At 35.3% G+C, this 18,777-nt stretch overlaps 2 protein-coding genes across 4 annotated transcripts; one reads left to right on the top strand and one right to left on the bottom strand.

Moving 5' to 3' along the window:
* Positions 1 to 5,491: 5,491 nt before the first annotated feature.
* Positions 5,492 to 9,102, top strand: LOC106055305 (uncharacterized). Its single transcript, XM_056011611.1, has 5 exons — positions 5,492 to 5,588; positions 5,876 to 5,973; positions 6,925 to 7,019; positions 8,642 to 8,811; positions 8,906 to 9,102. The coding sequence occupies exons 2-5, from the start codon at positions 5,934 to 5,936 to the stop codon at positions 8,967 to 8,969; spliced, it is 369 nt and encodes a 122-aa protein (XP_055867586.1). The 5' UTR covers positions 5,492 to 5,588; positions 5,876 to 5,933; the 3' UTR covers positions 8,970 to 9,102.
* On the bottom strand, positions 8,435 to 16,294 carry LOC106055261 (lachesin-like). Of its 3 annotated transcripts, none has more exons than XM_056011588.1 (7): positions 16,193 to 16,294; positions 15,019 to 15,119; positions 14,029 to 14,281; positions 12,665 to 12,834; positions 11,148 to 11,349; positions 10,466 to 10,699; positions 8,435 to 10,364 (listed from the first exon to the last, which is right to left on the bottom strand). In XM_056011588.1, the coding sequence occupies exons 1-7, from the start codon at positions 16,239 to 16,241 to the stop codon at positions 10,240 to 10,242; spliced, it is 1,134 nt and encodes a 377-aa protein (XP_055867563.1). In that variant the 5' UTR covers positions 16,242 to 16,294; the 3' UTR covers positions 8,435 to 10,239. The 3 variants fall into 3 exon arrangements, with proteins under 3 accessions (XP_055867563.1, XP_055867565.1, XP_055867564.1); XM_056011590.1 differs by lacking the exon at positions 16,193 to 16,294 and adding an exon at positions 15,792 to 15,915; XM_056011589.1 differs by lacking the exon at positions 16,193 to 16,294 and adding an exon at positions 15,819 to 15,895.
* Positions 16,295 to 18,777: the final 2,483 nt, after the last annotated feature.

The raw sequence follows: 18,777 nt of genomic DNA, 5'->3' as shown, positions 1-18,777 counted from the left end.
TTCGTCTTTCTATAAATCCACTTTTTGACAGGGTGTCACAAACTCCTTTGAGACTCACTGTGACATGAAGTGATTTTGTAGTAATTTAATTATCTCGTGTCTCGTAGAGTAAGGAAGCAAAGCATATTTAGTTTTCAGCCGCAATGTAAGCCTATATTTGTAAGGAACAAGGAATTTATTCTGTACGTGAAGTGTAACTATATTCTAGGATGTTAATATTTGTGCCTTTGGGGCTGGAATAGCCAAATTATGTTTACTCAATAAACTTATTGTCTGCTACAAAGCATCTTTATTCAATGTATTTAGTGCAGTGTGTTCGTTGTGCAAGTACTAAGCTCTTAGAGACATTCGCGTTAGCGGAAGTAAAGAAACACCAAGATACAAGATGACAATACAAGATGACTACACACTCATGTAACCCACCAACAACAAGTGTTACACAGGCAAAAAGTCATCATCGTGTCCTTTACACTTTACAGCTTCACTGTGAACTCAATTTGAGGGCTGGATGCGCTGCTATATCAATATCAATACATACACTCTTATGTATACGAGTCATAGCCAAAGATATTTGGCATACGTTTTCGATCCCAAAGATTAATGAGAATGTGCAGTGGTTCACGTGACATCTCAAGCCCAGTTGCGACCTGCATATTTTGTCATATCTAATGCATACAAAGTCGTTTTCTTGTCATCTTCTGCGGCTGTCGTCGGCAAAGGATTTTTTTTCCCCTAAAATTTGTGTCCCGACGACTCCTCGAGAACTCTCCAAACTGACTATTTCAGAGGCCATCTGCTGCCAGCTACTTTCCCCTATGCCACTGAGGGTTAATCGGTAAAGTATTAGTATCCCCTTCAGACCGATCTACGGGACAGAATATGTACAGGTCATCTGCTTCTGTGGCCTACTGTTAACTAGGGTGTCATGTGGCCAGCACAACGACCAACCACCTTTACTTTTCCCAAACTAATAATACCCATTAGAGTTGGATGGACTCATGAGCTAAAATCCCGAAATTAGAAATTCAAGTCTTCAACAGGATTCGAACCTGGAACCTACGTTTCGGAGGCAAAACGCTGTAAGGTTATACGCTTCCGGTGGGCACCTCTGTTACGCCTTTCTCTCTTTAAGTTCGCCAAATAAAGGTCGTCTTTAATGGGCAGTGTTCGAGCCAGCACAGTTGTAGAGTGGTAAGTAGCTAGTGCTTCTATACTGACACACAAGCTTCTAGAAGAACAGGGTTATTTGTAGGGCACGCAGTACATTTGTTTCAGTAGTTCATCGCACGTGGCTATATATTGTGATAGGCCTTGCCCATGTAGTTGTTGATTGTAGTTGTCTGACTTCGAAAGATTACTCTGGAGATGTCTGGGTTTCTTGTACGGGTGTATTCGATGTACTTAAGTAACAAGAAACAAGACCTACAAATAGAGGCGGCCCTATCAATGCGCGGGGTCCTGGGCGATTGTCATATGCGGGGCCCCTAGCCTTAAAGGTAGACAATATATATATCGTACCACGTCACGCTAACGGAATCGCCTACCTCTAACGCAGTAGGCCTTATTTTTTGTTACAAAACATACTACCGTACATAAGTAGGCCTACTGGCCTTTTAACTACACAAGCTCTCGACATTAACTTATGGATCTGATACGTAAAAGACATCTGCTCTTTGTGGCAACCATCAAGTGTGTAGTCAAGGATAACGGGAATGCCAACATACGCTCGTTTTGATTCCTATATTCGAATTAATGGTCGTGAGCCTCGGTGTTCTTAATTCGTCAAAGACATTCTTGAATGGAAGGGTCGAATTTGTCAAGCATCTCAACCAAGTCTAAAAACTGACCGTTGTTTGGTGCATAAGCTTTTTCTGTTTTCCCACGAAATGCGCTGTTTTTTTTAATCACTAGAATTCTTGCTAAGACTGCACGCGAATGCAGTTTTTTGTTTGTTATTTGTTCTAGCTTCAAGTTATCCATTGCAATACCATTTAGCACGGTGGCTGAGTGGTTAAGCACTTGTCTTCCGAACCTGGATTTCTGAGTTCGAATCTCGGTGAAGACTGGGATTTTGAAATTCATGATTTTTAGCGGGCCCCTGAGTCCATCCAGCTCTACATGGTACCTTACTTTGGTTAACCGTTGGCCAAAGAAACAGATGACCTTAACATCATCCGTCCTTTAGATTGCAAAGTCTGAAAGTGGAACTTTACCATTTGACATTGGAATGTAATCCAACCACGCTGACACATAATAATAAGTATGGATAGCTGCCTGGCCGTGCGGTATGCGCCCCGGACTGTTGTTCGATCGTCTCAATGGTCCCAGGTTCAAATCCTGCTCGATGCTATCCCCAATCGTCCTGCTAGAGGTTTGGATTAGGAAGTAGATTATCTTCAACTTTGAAGGGACATGCGAAACATTTAAAACATTTTACAAACAAACATTTTAACGTGATTTACAAAAACCTCGTACTGCTGAATTTTATTATCAAGATGCTTCCAGTCGCAGCAGCTTTCGTTTGCTGATTTTCCTCCAGTAGCTATCATGTAGAACAACTTAATAGGAAAAGAAAATACTGTCTTTAGTCTTTGGTGTAAGAACAAAGTGTACAATAAGAGCTACTATGGTCCATTGACTTTCGCAGATCCCACATCCCAATGAAAAATATATCTTCGCGTTTTTTTTGTGTGTGTTTTTGTTTTCTTTGTTTTTTTGTTTTTTTTTTGTGTACACTGAAACACGGGTTTTCACACGGCCACCCGATGTAAATACACAGTAGCCTACTGGGGGGAATGAATACGTCATCGTCAAACTTCCTGGATGCTGATTGGCCGAAAAAGCTGTTTAGCAAATCAGCTAAAAAAAAAAAAAACTAAACTACGAGCTAGGTCACAGTAGGCTTATCAAACAAGAAATTCTTCTCAAACACCCTCGTCCCTTTCTTGTCTATGGCGGACTAAAGTAACAGTATATTTATTGTATACGTACCAATTCTTTTAATACTGCAATGTGACATAACAGTGCTGCAGGACTCTTAAGTTATGAAATGAACGATTTTGATTGGTTGCTTTCGGCTACGTGTTTTATTTTATAACAAGGTGAACTGTTCAACAGTGATAGCCGCTTAGAATGTACAGGTCATTGGATGCTATCTTTACCGAAACTGAACGGTATTTGGAAACCAAAAAGAGCTTACATGGTAGGCTAATTTGTATCACATAGATGCAGGAAAAGGCTTCCAAAATAGTGGGCAACTACTTCTAGTTTATGAGAACTTGTCTGGTTTTCGAACCTGATGGTGCCAAGGGAATCTCCTATCGCGGGGCCCCCTTCAGGCACGGGGCCTAGGGCAGTTGCCCCACTTGCCACTCCCTAAGGCCGCTACTGCCTACACATGTAACAAGTAGAAAAGACGAAGTCCAAACCGTTATACTAATACAGATGGCGTTTAATATTGAAAAAGGCCACGGTCGAGTCTCTGTCTGTAATATGACGTTATCCCAATGAAGTCCTCACACCAACTGACTCTCTATTAACATAAATAATCTCTAACCCAACTAAGTCGTAACGTCACTAAATGTCGCGTTCAAAGTCCGTCAACTTTGGTGCGTCTCTATACAAACTAATAATACTAAGTGTCTCACAATATACAAACACACCTGGTCACCTGGTCATGGATTAACGTGCTGTCACAGTCTCAGTTGACATTGCCAGATTTAATGTTCACGTCATGTTAAGAGTTTAAAAGACACGTGGAATTCCTGATTATTCATCCTTTTAATTTGACCCCTAGTTAGCACTGCTGCTAATTCAGTGTCTCTCTCTGGCTCTAAATTGATGAGTTCATTGAGGGAATCAGTTTGTGAGGCTTGGGTATAGCCTACATATTTTCTTTCTGTTTGGCGTCGGTTTGTTGTCATTGGTTGGCATGTTTCCAATTGGTTACGTTTATTTTCCAGCCAATCCATTATTTCTTTATCACTAATGTCTCTTACACCATCCACATTCTCTATAATGAGATCCTGTGCTGGTGTGTCCATAACTATCACCTTTCTTTCACCAGTGATCCATGGTGAGTCAATGTGAACAATGGCCGTTTCACAGATATAAAATTTTTCTTTGTTTGCATATGTGATCTTGATTTTGTCTTTAAGTTTCTGGCCTGGCTTCAAAAATTTTGCATTAATCACTGTACATGAAGCTCCACTGTCTCGTAGTGAGCTCATGTGACCATTCCATTTACAAATGCAGGATAGAAATTGAGCTTTGACATGTGCTGACAAGATAGGTAGTTACCAGACGCCCGCAAATCCAAAAGAAGGACAGAAAGAAGGATATAAGTAGATCAATACAAAGTAAAAATGTAAAAACTAGGACAAATATCGTGTATTGGTGAAACATATCAGTAATCAGAAACTGTAACACTAAAATAGGGCCTACTAAATATCGTATTACTTAGACGTTTTCATTAGAGTGTACTTTTAGGAGAAGAAAAATTCTGACCGAGTCAATGGAGATTCTATTTCTTTCTTTTACTTAACGACTTCCTTTTCATCTACTGTGCGCTGAACAGCAAACTCTCTTTTTCAAAAATAATAATAAAATAAAAAAAAATATTATAAAAAAATTGAAAGATCGTCTGGGGCTCTAACAGGTTTCACTGTAATTATTGTTAAATATTCGAACACAACTTTTCTTGTTGGAAATAATTTCTTAAAAAAACGTATACATGTCTAACCCATAAACATGCCCATTATGGCCCAGTACTGTTTTTGATTAGGGTTATCCCCCATTGCCCCAATTGCAGCCCTAAATAGTCCCATGTGTACATTTTAAGTCGATGCCTATAATACCGTATGGAGATGTCCTCCATTTGCGGACGTCTGAAAATATGCCAAGGCGATTTTTTTTTTCCTATGAAAAAAATTGAATTTACGTTGTAGTTACACAATTACAGCCTAGTTAGGAGGTGCGCCAATGGCTGAGTGGTTGGCTTTTTAACCGGAGATCATGGTTTCGAATCTCGGCGAAGACTGGGATTTTGAATGTCGGGATCTTTAGGGCGCATCAGAGTCTATATGGTACCAGGGTACCTGACATTAGTTGGCGGTTAAAATTCATCGTTGTGCTGGCCACCCTCCTTAACTGTGGGTCACAGAAACATATGACATTTACATCATCTGCACTAATAAAAAAATAACGAAAGGCATGAAAGGTGAACTCATAACTATAGGCCTAGTTATAATATAAATCCATATGTAAAAAGCCTATTAATTAGAGTAACTATTATACACGACAATGTATCCCCCCCAAAAATATTAGCCTATCAAGAGAAGTCGTACAGTCCAATGTAAGATCTTTGGTTGGATATATTTTTATGCAAAAGGATCAACTAAAAAAAAACGTTTGAAGACATTAAAATGGCTATAGAGGCTGGGGAGGGAGAAACAGGGAAGATCTACATTTTTTGGGATTTTCCCAATTCATAATAACGTCATCTAAACATTAGAAAAAAATGCAGGTCTATAGGCCTATACAGGCCTCTAAATCCTGGTCTTCTAGTTACTAGAGACGCTCTGGATTAAGTAAGCAGGCCTATTTATAGGCTACTTAAGATTTAAGAAAAATCTTATTTTTAAAATAATTCTTAATTATTTTTTAAAATCTGAATATATATATATTATATATGATATATTAAGAATTATTTTAAAGGTGTAAAGGTTGAAATATTTTTTTTTACTAATGTATATATAGATTATGTATATTAGTATATATATTTTATCAATACAGATCTCTATAGGCTACATAATTTATAATTATTTAGGAAATGGTACATCATTTGTAGATCTATATGTCTTTACTTTCAATGTAGAACTGCAGAATTTTAATGACAATCAAGTCTGTAGGAGCAAAGGCAGTTCAATCAATATATGGCCGGCGAAAAGAAGATTGCTTTTGAATTTGAAGCAGGTATTTTTTTTTTCCCTTGTAATTTTGATTAGGCATAGGGGCTACTTATCTACTTATTGTAAATGAATCTTAATTGATCTCTTAAATTTGCTTTCATGAATTCATATTTTATGAAATAATATAACTCTGAATAATTAAGAGCAGTAAATACAACATGGCTATTAAGAGTCAGGATATATTATTGAACTTGAGCCCCCTTGATAGGTAGCCAAGTGGTTTATATACCATTCAGCCACACATCTACCATTCTTGGTAAGAGACCATAGGGAAAATAAATGTGTTACATTTACAGTATTTTAGAGCATCTCTCAATCAATCAATCTTTAATTGAAATGAGCACATGACATTTTGTTAGGAAGGGATAAGTGGTTAAACATTGTCAACACATTAACCTTAAAATTTAAACCTTTTTTTTTCTATTGATTGCTATTGGTCCTAAGGAAATCTTTAGTTCAGTAGGTTTAATTATTTATTTACAGTTTTCATTTGTTCATGTTAATGATGATTCAAATCATTTATTAACTGACACAATGATTTAAATTATATGAATGAAATCTAATTTACTATGAAAAATGGTGGTTAGAAATTTTCTTTGCTAAGAATATACAAATTAAAAATTCTCTTTTTTTACATTATTTAATAATATAAATTTGTACAGAAGTGGAGCGCGGTGGTTGAGAGGTTAAGCACAAACCTGGGGACCTCAGTTCACATTTTGGTGAAAACTGGTATTTTGAATATTGTGATTTTTAGGGTGCTCCCCACTCCTGGGTCCACCCAACTCTAATGGGTACCTGACTTTAGTTGGGGAAAATAAAGTCGGTTGGTCATTGTGTTGGCCATAAGACATCCTGCTCATTAACCATTGGCCAAAAAAAAAAAAAAAACAACAGATGACCTATAGATCGCAAGATCTGAAATTTGGAACTTTACTTTTGTTTTATTATATAGAAGTGGATCCTGTAGATCACATAGATACAACTGTAGCTATTATAACTGGACAGACAGTGCAAGTGAGCTTACAGTTGAACAACACAATCAGGCAGGTCAGTGTACAATAAGTATTTCTAATGTAAAAAAATTGAGTCAGTTTTAGCACTGTGTGCTTATCTTAAAGTGGACAGTTTGGTAACCTCTTTATCTTCACTTATCCATTAATCAGATGAACCATTGGAGGCTCCACATGTATCTGTTGATCATATTTCTCCATGCCTCTCAGTTATTGAATGGTTTAATTATGATTGTCACTTCATGCAATGTAACAAGGGCTAGATGGCGTCACCATTTTGTCCCTCGCCTGACTAACACTGAGCACCTCTAATTAGGTGGTTTGTCTTGGTCCTGAATATGCGGCAGTTTCTGTCCATTTTGTGACTCCTCCACCTTGGCAAATGACCTTAGTGGAGAAGGCCTTTTGCTCAGTGGTGCCATGTTAACACCCATTAGACTTTAAAAACATTTTTTTTTAATTTGATAATGCTTTGGAAAATTCAGCAATAAGTTTTTTTGTTTTTTTAATGTTTTGGATGATCCTTTAAAAGATTATTACATCCTAGTGCAAACAGTAAGAGGGATGGCAGTGAGAAGGGTTTGAACCTAGAAACATTAACACAACAGTTCAGAGCACATATCACATGACCAGGAGGACATTTTTCTTTTAACCAAACACTGTTTCTTTGAATGCTATTGTTTAGAATAAAGTAAGCTGACACTATTACTCTCAATTACCTACGCCTATTGCATCACAAATCATTCCTATTTATCTTTCAACAAATGTATATTTGGACAAAGTTACAACACTTTAAATTTTGTGTACAACTTAGCTTTAAAAGAATTTCAGTGTACACATTTGTAAAAATCCATTTAAAGAATAAAATAATGTAGTTTTCATTTTGGGTGCTTTTTAGTTTGTATATGCTCATAGAAAAACAAATGTAAATTTGAATTTGATTGTAATATTACATTTTAATTTTATTATTTTTATTTTTAAAATATATTTCAGTTCATGAATATGATACCTCAAAGTTTCTGGTGTCAATCATTTATAATTAAATAAGAGGTTCTTAAAAATTACTTATATTAAATTAAAAATGATAAAACATCAGAAGAACAATAAAAGATTTTTTAAAATGAGTAATTTGTGTGTGTATTGGGGCTTGGAAATAAAAGTAACAATAATCCCACTGCCTTTCCACTTGCATTTCACTTGCGAATAATAGTTTGACCCCCCCCCCCCAGGTGCTTTTTGACGGAGGTCTATGTCTCAATATGCTCTAATACAGGATATAAACTAATTACAAAGTTAGTTTTGTCTGAAACTGTTGAATGTGATAGCGTGAAAGGCCCTTGATCTAGCATGTGATGATTCCACAGGGCATATCTAAGGTACAGTCTACCTTAAGCTTTCTACTGCAAAAGGGTTACATTTGGAGAGATAAAACATCAGAAGAACAGTAAAAAATTTTCTGAAATGAGTAATTTGAAAACATTCTTTATTTCTGAACAAACATAAGTAACATGCCTTTTTAAAAGTAAATATATAGATTATGTAGAACATTAGTAAGCATAAAAATTGAGGCAGATTCTGAATATTAAATTAGTTTCTCCAGCTATTTTTTCTTTGTTCTGTTCTTGGCTGCAATATGTAGCAGAAATTTGATTTTCACAGGAAAAAGAAAATATATTATTTCAAAACAATGTTGCTGATCCAGATTTGTATGTCATGATACTTTGTGGTCAAGACTCAAGTCGCAAGATTTTATCTGATGAAGCAACTGTCAGATTTTATAAAGACCAGCTGATGGAAAGTAATGCTCAAATAGAAATAAACCTACAGAGGTAAAAATTCTTAACAAACAAATTTTATACTGTGTTAACATGCCATTGAATTAATGTCTACTCTTTCTTATGGATTATTTTTTGTTTGTTTCAGCTATGCCAATGAACAACAAGCTTCAGCAGCTGATAGTCAAAAATATAACTTTAAGCTTAAGTGATAGTCAAAAGTATAACTTTATGCTTAATTGATACTGTTTATGCAAAAAAACAACATTATCTTGTTAAGATTTTTGTTTATTTTAACCTTAATTTTTTGTTTGTTTTTGGCTTTAATAAAATTCTAATTTCGGATTTATACTTGTAGACTTGGTACATTTAGTTAACTGCCAATTTTGACTTTCATTAATGTGATAAAATAAGAACTAGCTAGTCAAGAGTAACATGATCTCAAGAGTGACATGATACTATCTTACATTAAGATACTAAAAAAAAGATATGACTAGAGAACCATCATAAAGATAAAAGTATTTGTATATATATGTTGTATTGCATCCATTCTGCACTTATTATAATATTTATAAAAAAAATAAGTTGTGGTGGATATATTTACATATAAAAATTTAATATAATATTAGAAGAAGATTTAGAAAATTTAGGTGATCCAAATACAAATGGATCAATTTAAAAAATAATTGTTCTCTCATTCACAATCTTACTTTTTATTTTGTAGTAAACACTAAATAGAAACAGATAATACTGAGGCATCAATTTTTCTTTTTTCCTAATAAGTAATTTATTCCTTAACCCAATAGCACCTATTTCCAGGTTCAATAATCCTTTTCCAAAACAGAAGGAAGGAGAGGTAGCTCTGAATAAAAACATGTTTATAAATATTAAAAATAATAATTTAAAATTTAAGAACAATACTAATAAATAAACAATTTAAAAATAGATAATTATGTCTTGTTTAAAAAAAAAATTTACTTTGAATACCTTTAGAAAAAAAAAGCTTCAAAATACTCATTTTACCTAGTGGGGGCTTATACATTGGGGTCTGTTTTTTCAAAAAGTTCTTTAAAACTTAATAAAATGTGATACTAATCCAGTTTTCAGTAAAAAAGGAGTCCCAACTTTCTTATTTTTCTTATTCTAAATGAGTCATAATGGGCTCTCCTTATAGGAAAGTTTTAAAAATTAAAAAAAATATTATTATATTATATTATAAACTACTTTCCTGCCCATGTTTGGCACAGACTGTAAAATGGCTCTGTAATGCAGTGGGAACTTTTGGGTTAAAAATATAATATTGAAGATTGGTATATCAAATGTTCAATGGAATGTTAAATTGGCACTTTTTCAGATTTAAATATGGTTTCAACAAAAAAAAATGTCTTGCATAGAAACATTGCTTTTAGTTTTGTTTCTGAATTTGTTTAAATCACCAGGTTTCTTGCAGATGAAAAAGAAAAGTTATTTAATAAACCTAATCTATAACAATAATACCTCTATAGAAATGAATAAGGGAAATAAAAATACTGGGTTGATGGAAAATGTTGACGTTGCTGCTGATGGAGGTAAAGATGGACAGTTGGCTCCCTGGCATTCAGTGGTTTCTGTAACAAAAAAAAAACGAAGGTCAAAAAGACTTTTATCAATTTTACTTATTACACTTCTTTAGTATGTACCAGTTTTATCAAATGATGAGCTCTCTTACCAAAAAGCACAAAAGTTGAATTAGCTCTACCGAAGTTGTTCTCAGCTATACAGTAGTAAGTCGTGTAGTCATTAGCCTGGACATTGATGATCTTCAGAGAATACCAGCTCTCCATGGCCATTAAGTTCTGCAAGTCTTTTGTCTGCTTGTTGATATCAAACTTTTGGTTATCTGTTATCCTAACACGTCCATTGTTGATCACACGCTCCCATGTAACGGTTGGCTCTGGATGACCTAGAGAAGAAAAAAAAAAGGTAGTTATAGAGCAAAACAGAAAAGTGCTTATAGAACAAAACAGAAAAGTGCTTATAGAACAAAACAGAAAAGTGCTTATAGAACAAAACAGAAAAATGCTTATCTTGTATTAATGTGAAGAGTTTACAAAAAACTTGGAGAAGAAAAACTCTTAATTGAAACCTCTAATGCCTTGCAGCTATACCCAAACATGAAAATGCTTGAGGAGTCAACCCTGAGAAAAAAACAGGACAGGACCCAGTACTATACCTTGGCAGAGCCTGCGATACGGCCGTATAGGCACTTGCCATTCCTTTCGACACATCAGCTTCTATCAAAGGCAAAAAGAGTGAAGAAAGATGGTCAACAGACCTCGTGTTGCCCAAATGTGAGCAAGGGTTAATTACTATTTGTATTCTATTGTATTCTACTATTTGTATTCTATTACCTTGCACAATGCATTCCAACTTGGCAGAAAACCTTCTATTCTGTGCTTGACCAACAGAGTTTTGTACTACTCTTGTTCTTGGAGCATGGAACACCAAAAGTTGAGACAGATGTTCCGCTGGAGGTTTGATAAAATTATCAGCCACACAGCGGTAAATGCCCATATGCTGTATATCAACATTCACCAAGGGAAGTCGTTCACTCTAGAAACAAAGAAAACATATTGTATGTTAGACAAATATGTAAGATGAGTCTTATTATTATAATGTAGTGAGTGTATCAAGGGTGATTCTTCTTAAAAAAATGAATTTAAAACATTTAATACATTTTTGGGGGGTTAAAACACCACTGTTTTATTGCTAATATATGATGCCTATTATTAGCTGTATCAACATGACCAACATATTTCATCTCAGACCCAGACACAAAAGAATATGAGTCAACATATGTTATGGAAGCTAACAATAGTGATTATTGAAATTTGCCCTTGAGGAGCATCACCAGAGAATGCTGACCATGTCATTCAAAGCTGCATACTCTATCGGGTGACCAGATCAAAACACTAACCCAAAACCTCCCTATAAAACAAAAACTATATGTAGAGCTGCTGATCTGGATGGCTGCCAGATCGTGCGGTTTGTGCGCTGGACTGTCGTTCAGATTTATCGATGGTCCAAGGTTCAAACCCTGCCCGCTCCCATCCCCCGTCGTCCTGCGGGAGGTTTGGACTAGGAAGTAAATATCTTCAGAAGGAACATCCGAAACATGTAAAACAAACAATCTGGAAACAACTGTCCAGATCATCTCAGATATAGAACTACTGTCGTCCTGCGGGAGGTTTGGACTAGGAAGTAATTATCTTCAACTCTGAAGGAACATCCGAAACATGTAAAACAAACAATCTGGAAACAACTGTCCAGATCATCTCAGATATAGAACTACTTTGCCTAAACCATCACACATAAAAATTATTAAAAAAAAAAAAGAAGATTGCTAAGATGCTAGTTGGTAGACATAAATTTTACAATTAAATACTCCAAATGAATACCAATTTTTTTTCTGGCTGGTAAAACAATGGTTAATGACCATGCTTTTTGACCACATAACATTCTCATAAGTCAAAAGCATAGAAACAGGTGCATTTTATATTATGTGCCAAAAGACTGAGAGGGTAATGAGCGAATTGTTGCAAATGAAAGTTCATAAAATACCACTAATGTTTCAAAATTTTGTCTATGATTTTTTATCATGATATTAGTATATTTTTAGCCCACTAAAAAGTTGTAAAAAATTTACTGGTACTGGTACATTACATTTTGGAAGATCATCAATATTCCAAGAATTTAAAAATTTTATTTTTATATTATGGTTGCAAGAACATGAGCTAATTCTTCTTAAACTTTCATTAGCACAAGCTGTAAGTTAAAAAAAGCCACTGATGGCGCTAAGAAAATGAACATCCAAAATGAGATGAATGAACAGTTTTCTACAATAATGGAAACAGAAAAGCTTATTTACTCTGAACTGAGCCACAGGTGTTGGCAGCACGGGCAACAATCCACCATCTAATCGAACCCATGTAATGTTAGGGTATGGTATTCCAGTGGCAGAACATTGCAGACTTGAATTATGTCCCCTGTGAGCTTGCAGAACGGTAGTTGTGCCACTTATCCTAATTTTTGGAGAAGCTACAAAAGTGAATATAAACATTTTACCTTTATTTCATAAAGTGTTAATTTTTTTTCATAAAAACAGACACTGAGCCACTAAGACATTTTAGCAGTAATAGAGACAGAAGAAAGAAATTTTAGCTAAGCTTAAAGAGACACTTATTGACCATGGTACACATGCCTGAATATGACAGAAAAATGATAGATTCATTCCCTAATTAACATTTTAAGGTCTAGATTAATACATGGATGAGTGGAGAAAGCATGAAACAAATTTTAAAAAATGTCTATTGAAGATGATAGACAGTGCTGTTGTAGAAAAAAAAAGTATAGAAACAATATACTATATCTGTTGACATAGAAATATCTGTTAGATAACAAAGTTGCCCAGATAGTGTTGTGTGTTATCTTATCTTATATAATACAAACATTACTTCAAAAAAGAAAATGATTACATCCTACGAGTCATGCATTTAGTCATATTAACCAATGACCTAAATTCTGCCAAGTCACTGGTTTTCCAGACTAGCTCAGGCAACCCATTCCATGCTCTAATAGCACTAGGGAGGAAGGAGCATTTGTACAAATTTGTACTAGCTTATGGAACTAGGAATGTGCCTTTATCTTTGTGCCTTTCTGAGTATTTAATTAAATTTTATATTTAAAGATTATGGTTCAGTGTTTTATGTATAATTGCTAGTTTACTTTTGAGTCTTTATCCTGAAGGCTTTCTAAATTTAGTGATTTTACCAAAGGTGTTACTCGACTGATCAAATGTGAATATTCATTTGTTATGAATCTCACTGCTCTATTTTGTGTCTATTCCAGTTTCTTAATGTTTTCTTGAGTTGAGGGGTTCCAAACAGAGGATGCATATTCTATTATTGGCCTAACCAAGGTATTTCCTAGTTCTGGTCACGAATTAAAGCCATACTTACACTGGTAGGTTTTTAAAATCTTATTTTTACTTTTAACAGTTCCAGTTGTCAGACATTTTTGTATGTTTAGTTACAAACAAATATTTTGACTTTGAATTGTGTTTAGAATTGATTTTAGTGTTGTAAATGAAAATGACAATATTTAGAAAATAATTTCAGAGAAGAGTTAAACATAAAACTATATCTAGACTGTGACTATATAAATAACATTTCAAAAGGAGGAAAGGTTTTTTATCAAAAGATGATAAAATTTGACAAAATAAATATACCATACCTTGAACAGTCAACTGGCCCAGTTTAGTTGGCCATAGGTCATTGTTCACAGCCTGTATACGAACTGTACATTTGTAATAGCCTGCATCTTCCTGGCGAAGGCGTCGAATGATCAACATGAAGGTATCACGATCTCCTAGTTTCTTGCGCTGAACCTCATACTTCTTTAAACCACCAATGACTTCATTTTTCATGACCTCAATAGTTTCACCAACAGAAATGGTCTGTCTGAAATTAACATGGTACCACGTCACCTGAAATGTAGAAATATAATGATTTTACAAATAACAGATTATAAATAAGGTAGTGAAAAGCTACAGACATGACTGCACAAAAAAAAAGCTTAAAAATATTTTTTACTCAGAGTGTTAAATTAAGTGTCAAGGATTTAAAAGATCTATTACAACTAAAGAAGAATTTATAAAGACAGAAGTTATGATTAAATTATTGTTGGACTAAATTGGATTGTTTCCTCTCTAAACAAAGTGCTGGATAATATTAAAGTCAAGTTTTTTCTTACACAGGAGATGTGGTGGCTGAGTGGTAAAGCGATTGGCTTCTGAACCGGGGGTCCCAAGTTCGAATCGTGGGATTTTTTAATCTCTAGATTTCGGGGGGCCTCTGAGTCCACCCAGCTCTAATGGGTACTTGAAACTAGTTGGGGATAAGTAAAAAAGGTGGTTGGTCATTGTGCTGGCCACATGACACCCTCGTTAACCATGAGCCAAAGAAACAGATGTCCTTAAATTTACATCATCTGTCCTATAGAACACAAGGTCTGAAAGGGAAACCTTTTTTCTTTCATGTTACGTTTTTTGTATCAAATTTAAAGAAAGTTCCTATAAGTCTAACGTAGGCTATTACCTACAATGTCATCTCACAATTTATAACATCTCATTGAGTATTCTTCATTCACAGAAGAGTGTTATAAAACATTGGCAGTATGCCATTCTTCATTCTCACCAAGTGCAAGACTCTATGTCATACTTACAACATTTTGATTCAAACGAACAACTGTGCAATTGAGGCGACCAGTGCGACCATGAAGCTGGACTTCAGGCCAAATTTCATCTACAATTTGAGGCTGCTGGGCTGAAAATGTAAAATATAATAGATCTAAAGCTAAACTTCAGGCCAAATTTCATATACCAGGTATACAATTTGAGACTGCTGGGCTGAAAATGTAAATATAATAGATCTAGAGCTGGACTTCAAGCCAAATTTCATATACAATTAGATACTGCTGGGCTGAAAATGTAAATGTAATAGATCTAGAGCTGGCTGACTTAGGCCAAATTTCATATATACTATTTGAGACTGCTTGGCTGAAAATGTAAAAGATCTAGAAGTTAATCATGATTGGTTCTTATAAATTACAGATCAGATTCTATGTTTGTTCAAAGATGATGGGTCTAACTTAGATCAGAAGTTATACTATGAACTTATTCTACTCCACATCTTCAATCAAGTCAATCATTGAATTACATTTATTAAAATCACATTTTTTTGTGTGTAAAAGTCGCCCACGCCCGATACGATTAATTCAGTATATTTTTAGGCACAATATTTAGGCCTACTCTAGAAGATAATACCGAGTATGATTAATTTAAGTCACATAAATAAACATAGGAGGCTTATAAACTAATAAAGGCTATTATAATCTATATCTATCCACAGTCTAATCTGAGATCTGTTGAGTGGAGTCAAGATTAGCTGATATCTACATTAACTAACGTCAGCAAAGAATCAAGTGATATAAATTACTCTATTGTCTCTATTATTAGCATTAACTGAGCATAAAATATTCGTTGCTGGATTCATCATATGCTGCTGATTTTCATACTTGTGCCTTTTAATTCTAACACTTCAACATAGCCAGATAATAGCTCTATATGTAGCCTAGATTTAATATATATATCTAGTCTAGTTAGTCTAGTAGATATAACATTATAGATAGTCTATCTCTTTTGAAGTAATGATAGATGGGTCTTTTAATTTGTCATATTGTGTTTCATTGCTAATCTAGATTCTAGGACTACAATATATATTTATATACTTATATATATATATATATCAAATTATTTTCAGTTATACTGAGTAGGCCTACGCCGTGGTAAATTCTACGGATGTTTAGACTACTTAGAAGAGAAAAAAATCAATCGAACCTTTTATCAATGTAAAGCCAAGTAAAAACGAGATCAACAACAGTAGCATCTTAAATTCTGATCACCAATAAATTTGGACCCAGCGTGAGCTTGACAAACACATCCACAAAGTTTAACAATGATCTTGCTTAGGCCAAAGTCAGTGACCCGTGACCGTGCATTGTGATTTCAAATGACATTTAGAACACAAATGGAAAACTGACCAGTGTCGGTCAGGCAAAAAAAAAAAGGGGAGGGGGGTATAGGAGGGAGGCATGTAATTAATTTATTTACGTATTAATTAGGAGAAGGTGAATGAATTATTGGTGCCTTAAATAGTCCTACTTTGAACATTTAAGTCTGGACATAGTAGAGAGAGAGTGAGATTGAGACTAAATATGCCAATCCATGATACACAGCTGCGGTCACAGGTTGGGCATATGAAATCACCAGGCGCCGTTGCATTTTCACCCTTCTTTCTACTACTGTTGTGTATCCCATCTGCAATCCGGGACCCTTCCTTTATGCTTGCTCTCCATGTGGATCTATCCAACACCGAATGATGTAATAACTCACGAAAATGTTATAACTGAATAGAGATCGGCCTTTAATTTTAGTTTTTTCCCGCGCCTGTCGGAGCATAAGATCACGTGCGTCTTCCACAGCCTATTCAATTAAGGTGACCTAGACGTCCAGACCAGATACAGGCAGGGCAGTCCCTTTTTGGCCTTTCATAAAATATCCGGTCAATTAAAATGTCCCACTATCATCAGGAGAGTCGATCAATGTCGGCGTTTCCTTCTTGATTTTTATTTCATGTTCGCTGTTCCATTGTAACAGTTTTCGGTAATTGGACTGCACTTTGAAATTGCTTAAAAATACAAAATACACATGAACAAAACCTAATGTAAAGTGTTAGGCACTTAGTTTATATTATTAGTTAGAGCCGCACCATAGAAGACATATATTGAACGGGACTAGTGACGCTTGGGATATTTTGGGTTAGAGACTGAAAATCAGTTAGCGATAGGATTCTCTTGGGTAAAGACGTGTTTTATTTGACAGAGACTCAGACTGTGCCTCGAAGCCGAACCTCGAACCGGACCTCGAAGCTGAACGCTCGCTCAGGCAGGGTCGTGCACTCGAAGATAAAGTCGCCACTGTACTGAAGTCAACTGTAGATGATTGTTAGATTTCAATCAATTAGGCCTACTCAGCAAGCGTTTGGGTTTCTTGTTCGGGTGTATTCAATGTAGTTGAACGACAGCACATAATCAACACACATCGATTTTAACTAGTGAAAAGATGTGTTCAACACTGATGAACAATGAATCCAATAATCCAATAAAAGGCAACAGTCAGAGTCTCTGTCAAATAAAACACTTCTTTACCCTAGAGAATCCTATCGCTAACTGATTTCCAGTCTCTAACCCAAAATATCTCAAGCGTCACTAGTCCAGTTCAATATACGTCTCTAACTAACTAATAATATAAACTAAGTGCCTAACAAAAGCAATCATTATTAAAGGTTTTGTGACGCTAAGTTTTTGACAGCGTCCAGGGATGCTTCGGGACCACAATTAATTGAAATTGTTTCCCCTGATAATACGTTTCCTTGCATGCCACCGTTCGCTGGAAAAGAAGCTAATTCGTCGATTTAGAATATAGTAGAAATTTGGCTATTGAAAAAACAAGGCGGTCAACTCTGAAGCCTTCGGTGGAAAGACTATTTAAATTAAATTCTGCTTTGAAATCATATTTCTTCAAGAGAAGTGCCCCACTATGATCAAAACTTCTTTGAAAACCTCTGTGCTGCATTTTGTACACAATATTACAGCAATACGTCATGCAGAAGTTCTGTTTATAGAGAGACAAAATGTCATTTTCTGCCACTGAGGAATTGATTCAGAAATGCACAAACAAAAGCGTGTCAATCTTCCTCCTCAATGAAGTATGGATGCGACGTAATATTTTGGATGACTCGTGTTGGTTAGAAGAAGTGAGTGTCGACAATTGTAAACTTTTACGAACATTGCGTCGAGTATTTCTAAGAGAGACGCGGCCTATTCGACAGGTTAACGCTTTCAGATGAATCTCACAGAAAGATGATCGATCTTAAGAAAATATTTCAGAAAAAAAAAAGAAAGTAAAGTAAACCTTTCAGAAAGCCTACAATTATTTGAATCCTACACAAACACACAATGAAAGTAATATTGCAAAAAAAAAAATAATTTAAAATCTTTTTTTATTACGTGCCATGATTGACGTGTCCCGCTTTTGCTCCCCTAATATCTTATCACCTTAATTATTTCCAACTGGTGTCTACTGATTTTAGTGAAACATTGTGCTGAAACATTGCTTAGCGTATAGAAATCTCATTTTTAGGCCTAAGCCTATATACATTGGCGTACCCGGGATTTTTTTTTTTTTGATCCCCTTCCCCACCCGCAAAAATATATGAATGTGTGTGTGTACCAAGAGCGTAGCCAGGGGGATCGGAATTTAGTGACTGATTTTTTGCTTTGATTCTTTTTATTTTAGGTGTGATTTCAATACTAAACCATCACTTGCCCCAGCGCACCCAAGGAGATTTTGAGTTTAAACCC

Source organism: Biomphalaria glabrata, chromosome 14, assembly GCF_947242115.1.
Source record: "Biomphalaria glabrata chromosome 14, xgBioGlab47.1, whole genome shotgun sequence".
Taxonomy (NCBI): domain Eukaryota; kingdom Metazoa; phylum Mollusca; class Gastropoda; family Planorbidae; genus Biomphalaria; species Biomphalaria glabrata.
This window is presented reverse-complemented; position numbering and strand designations above follow the sequence as displayed.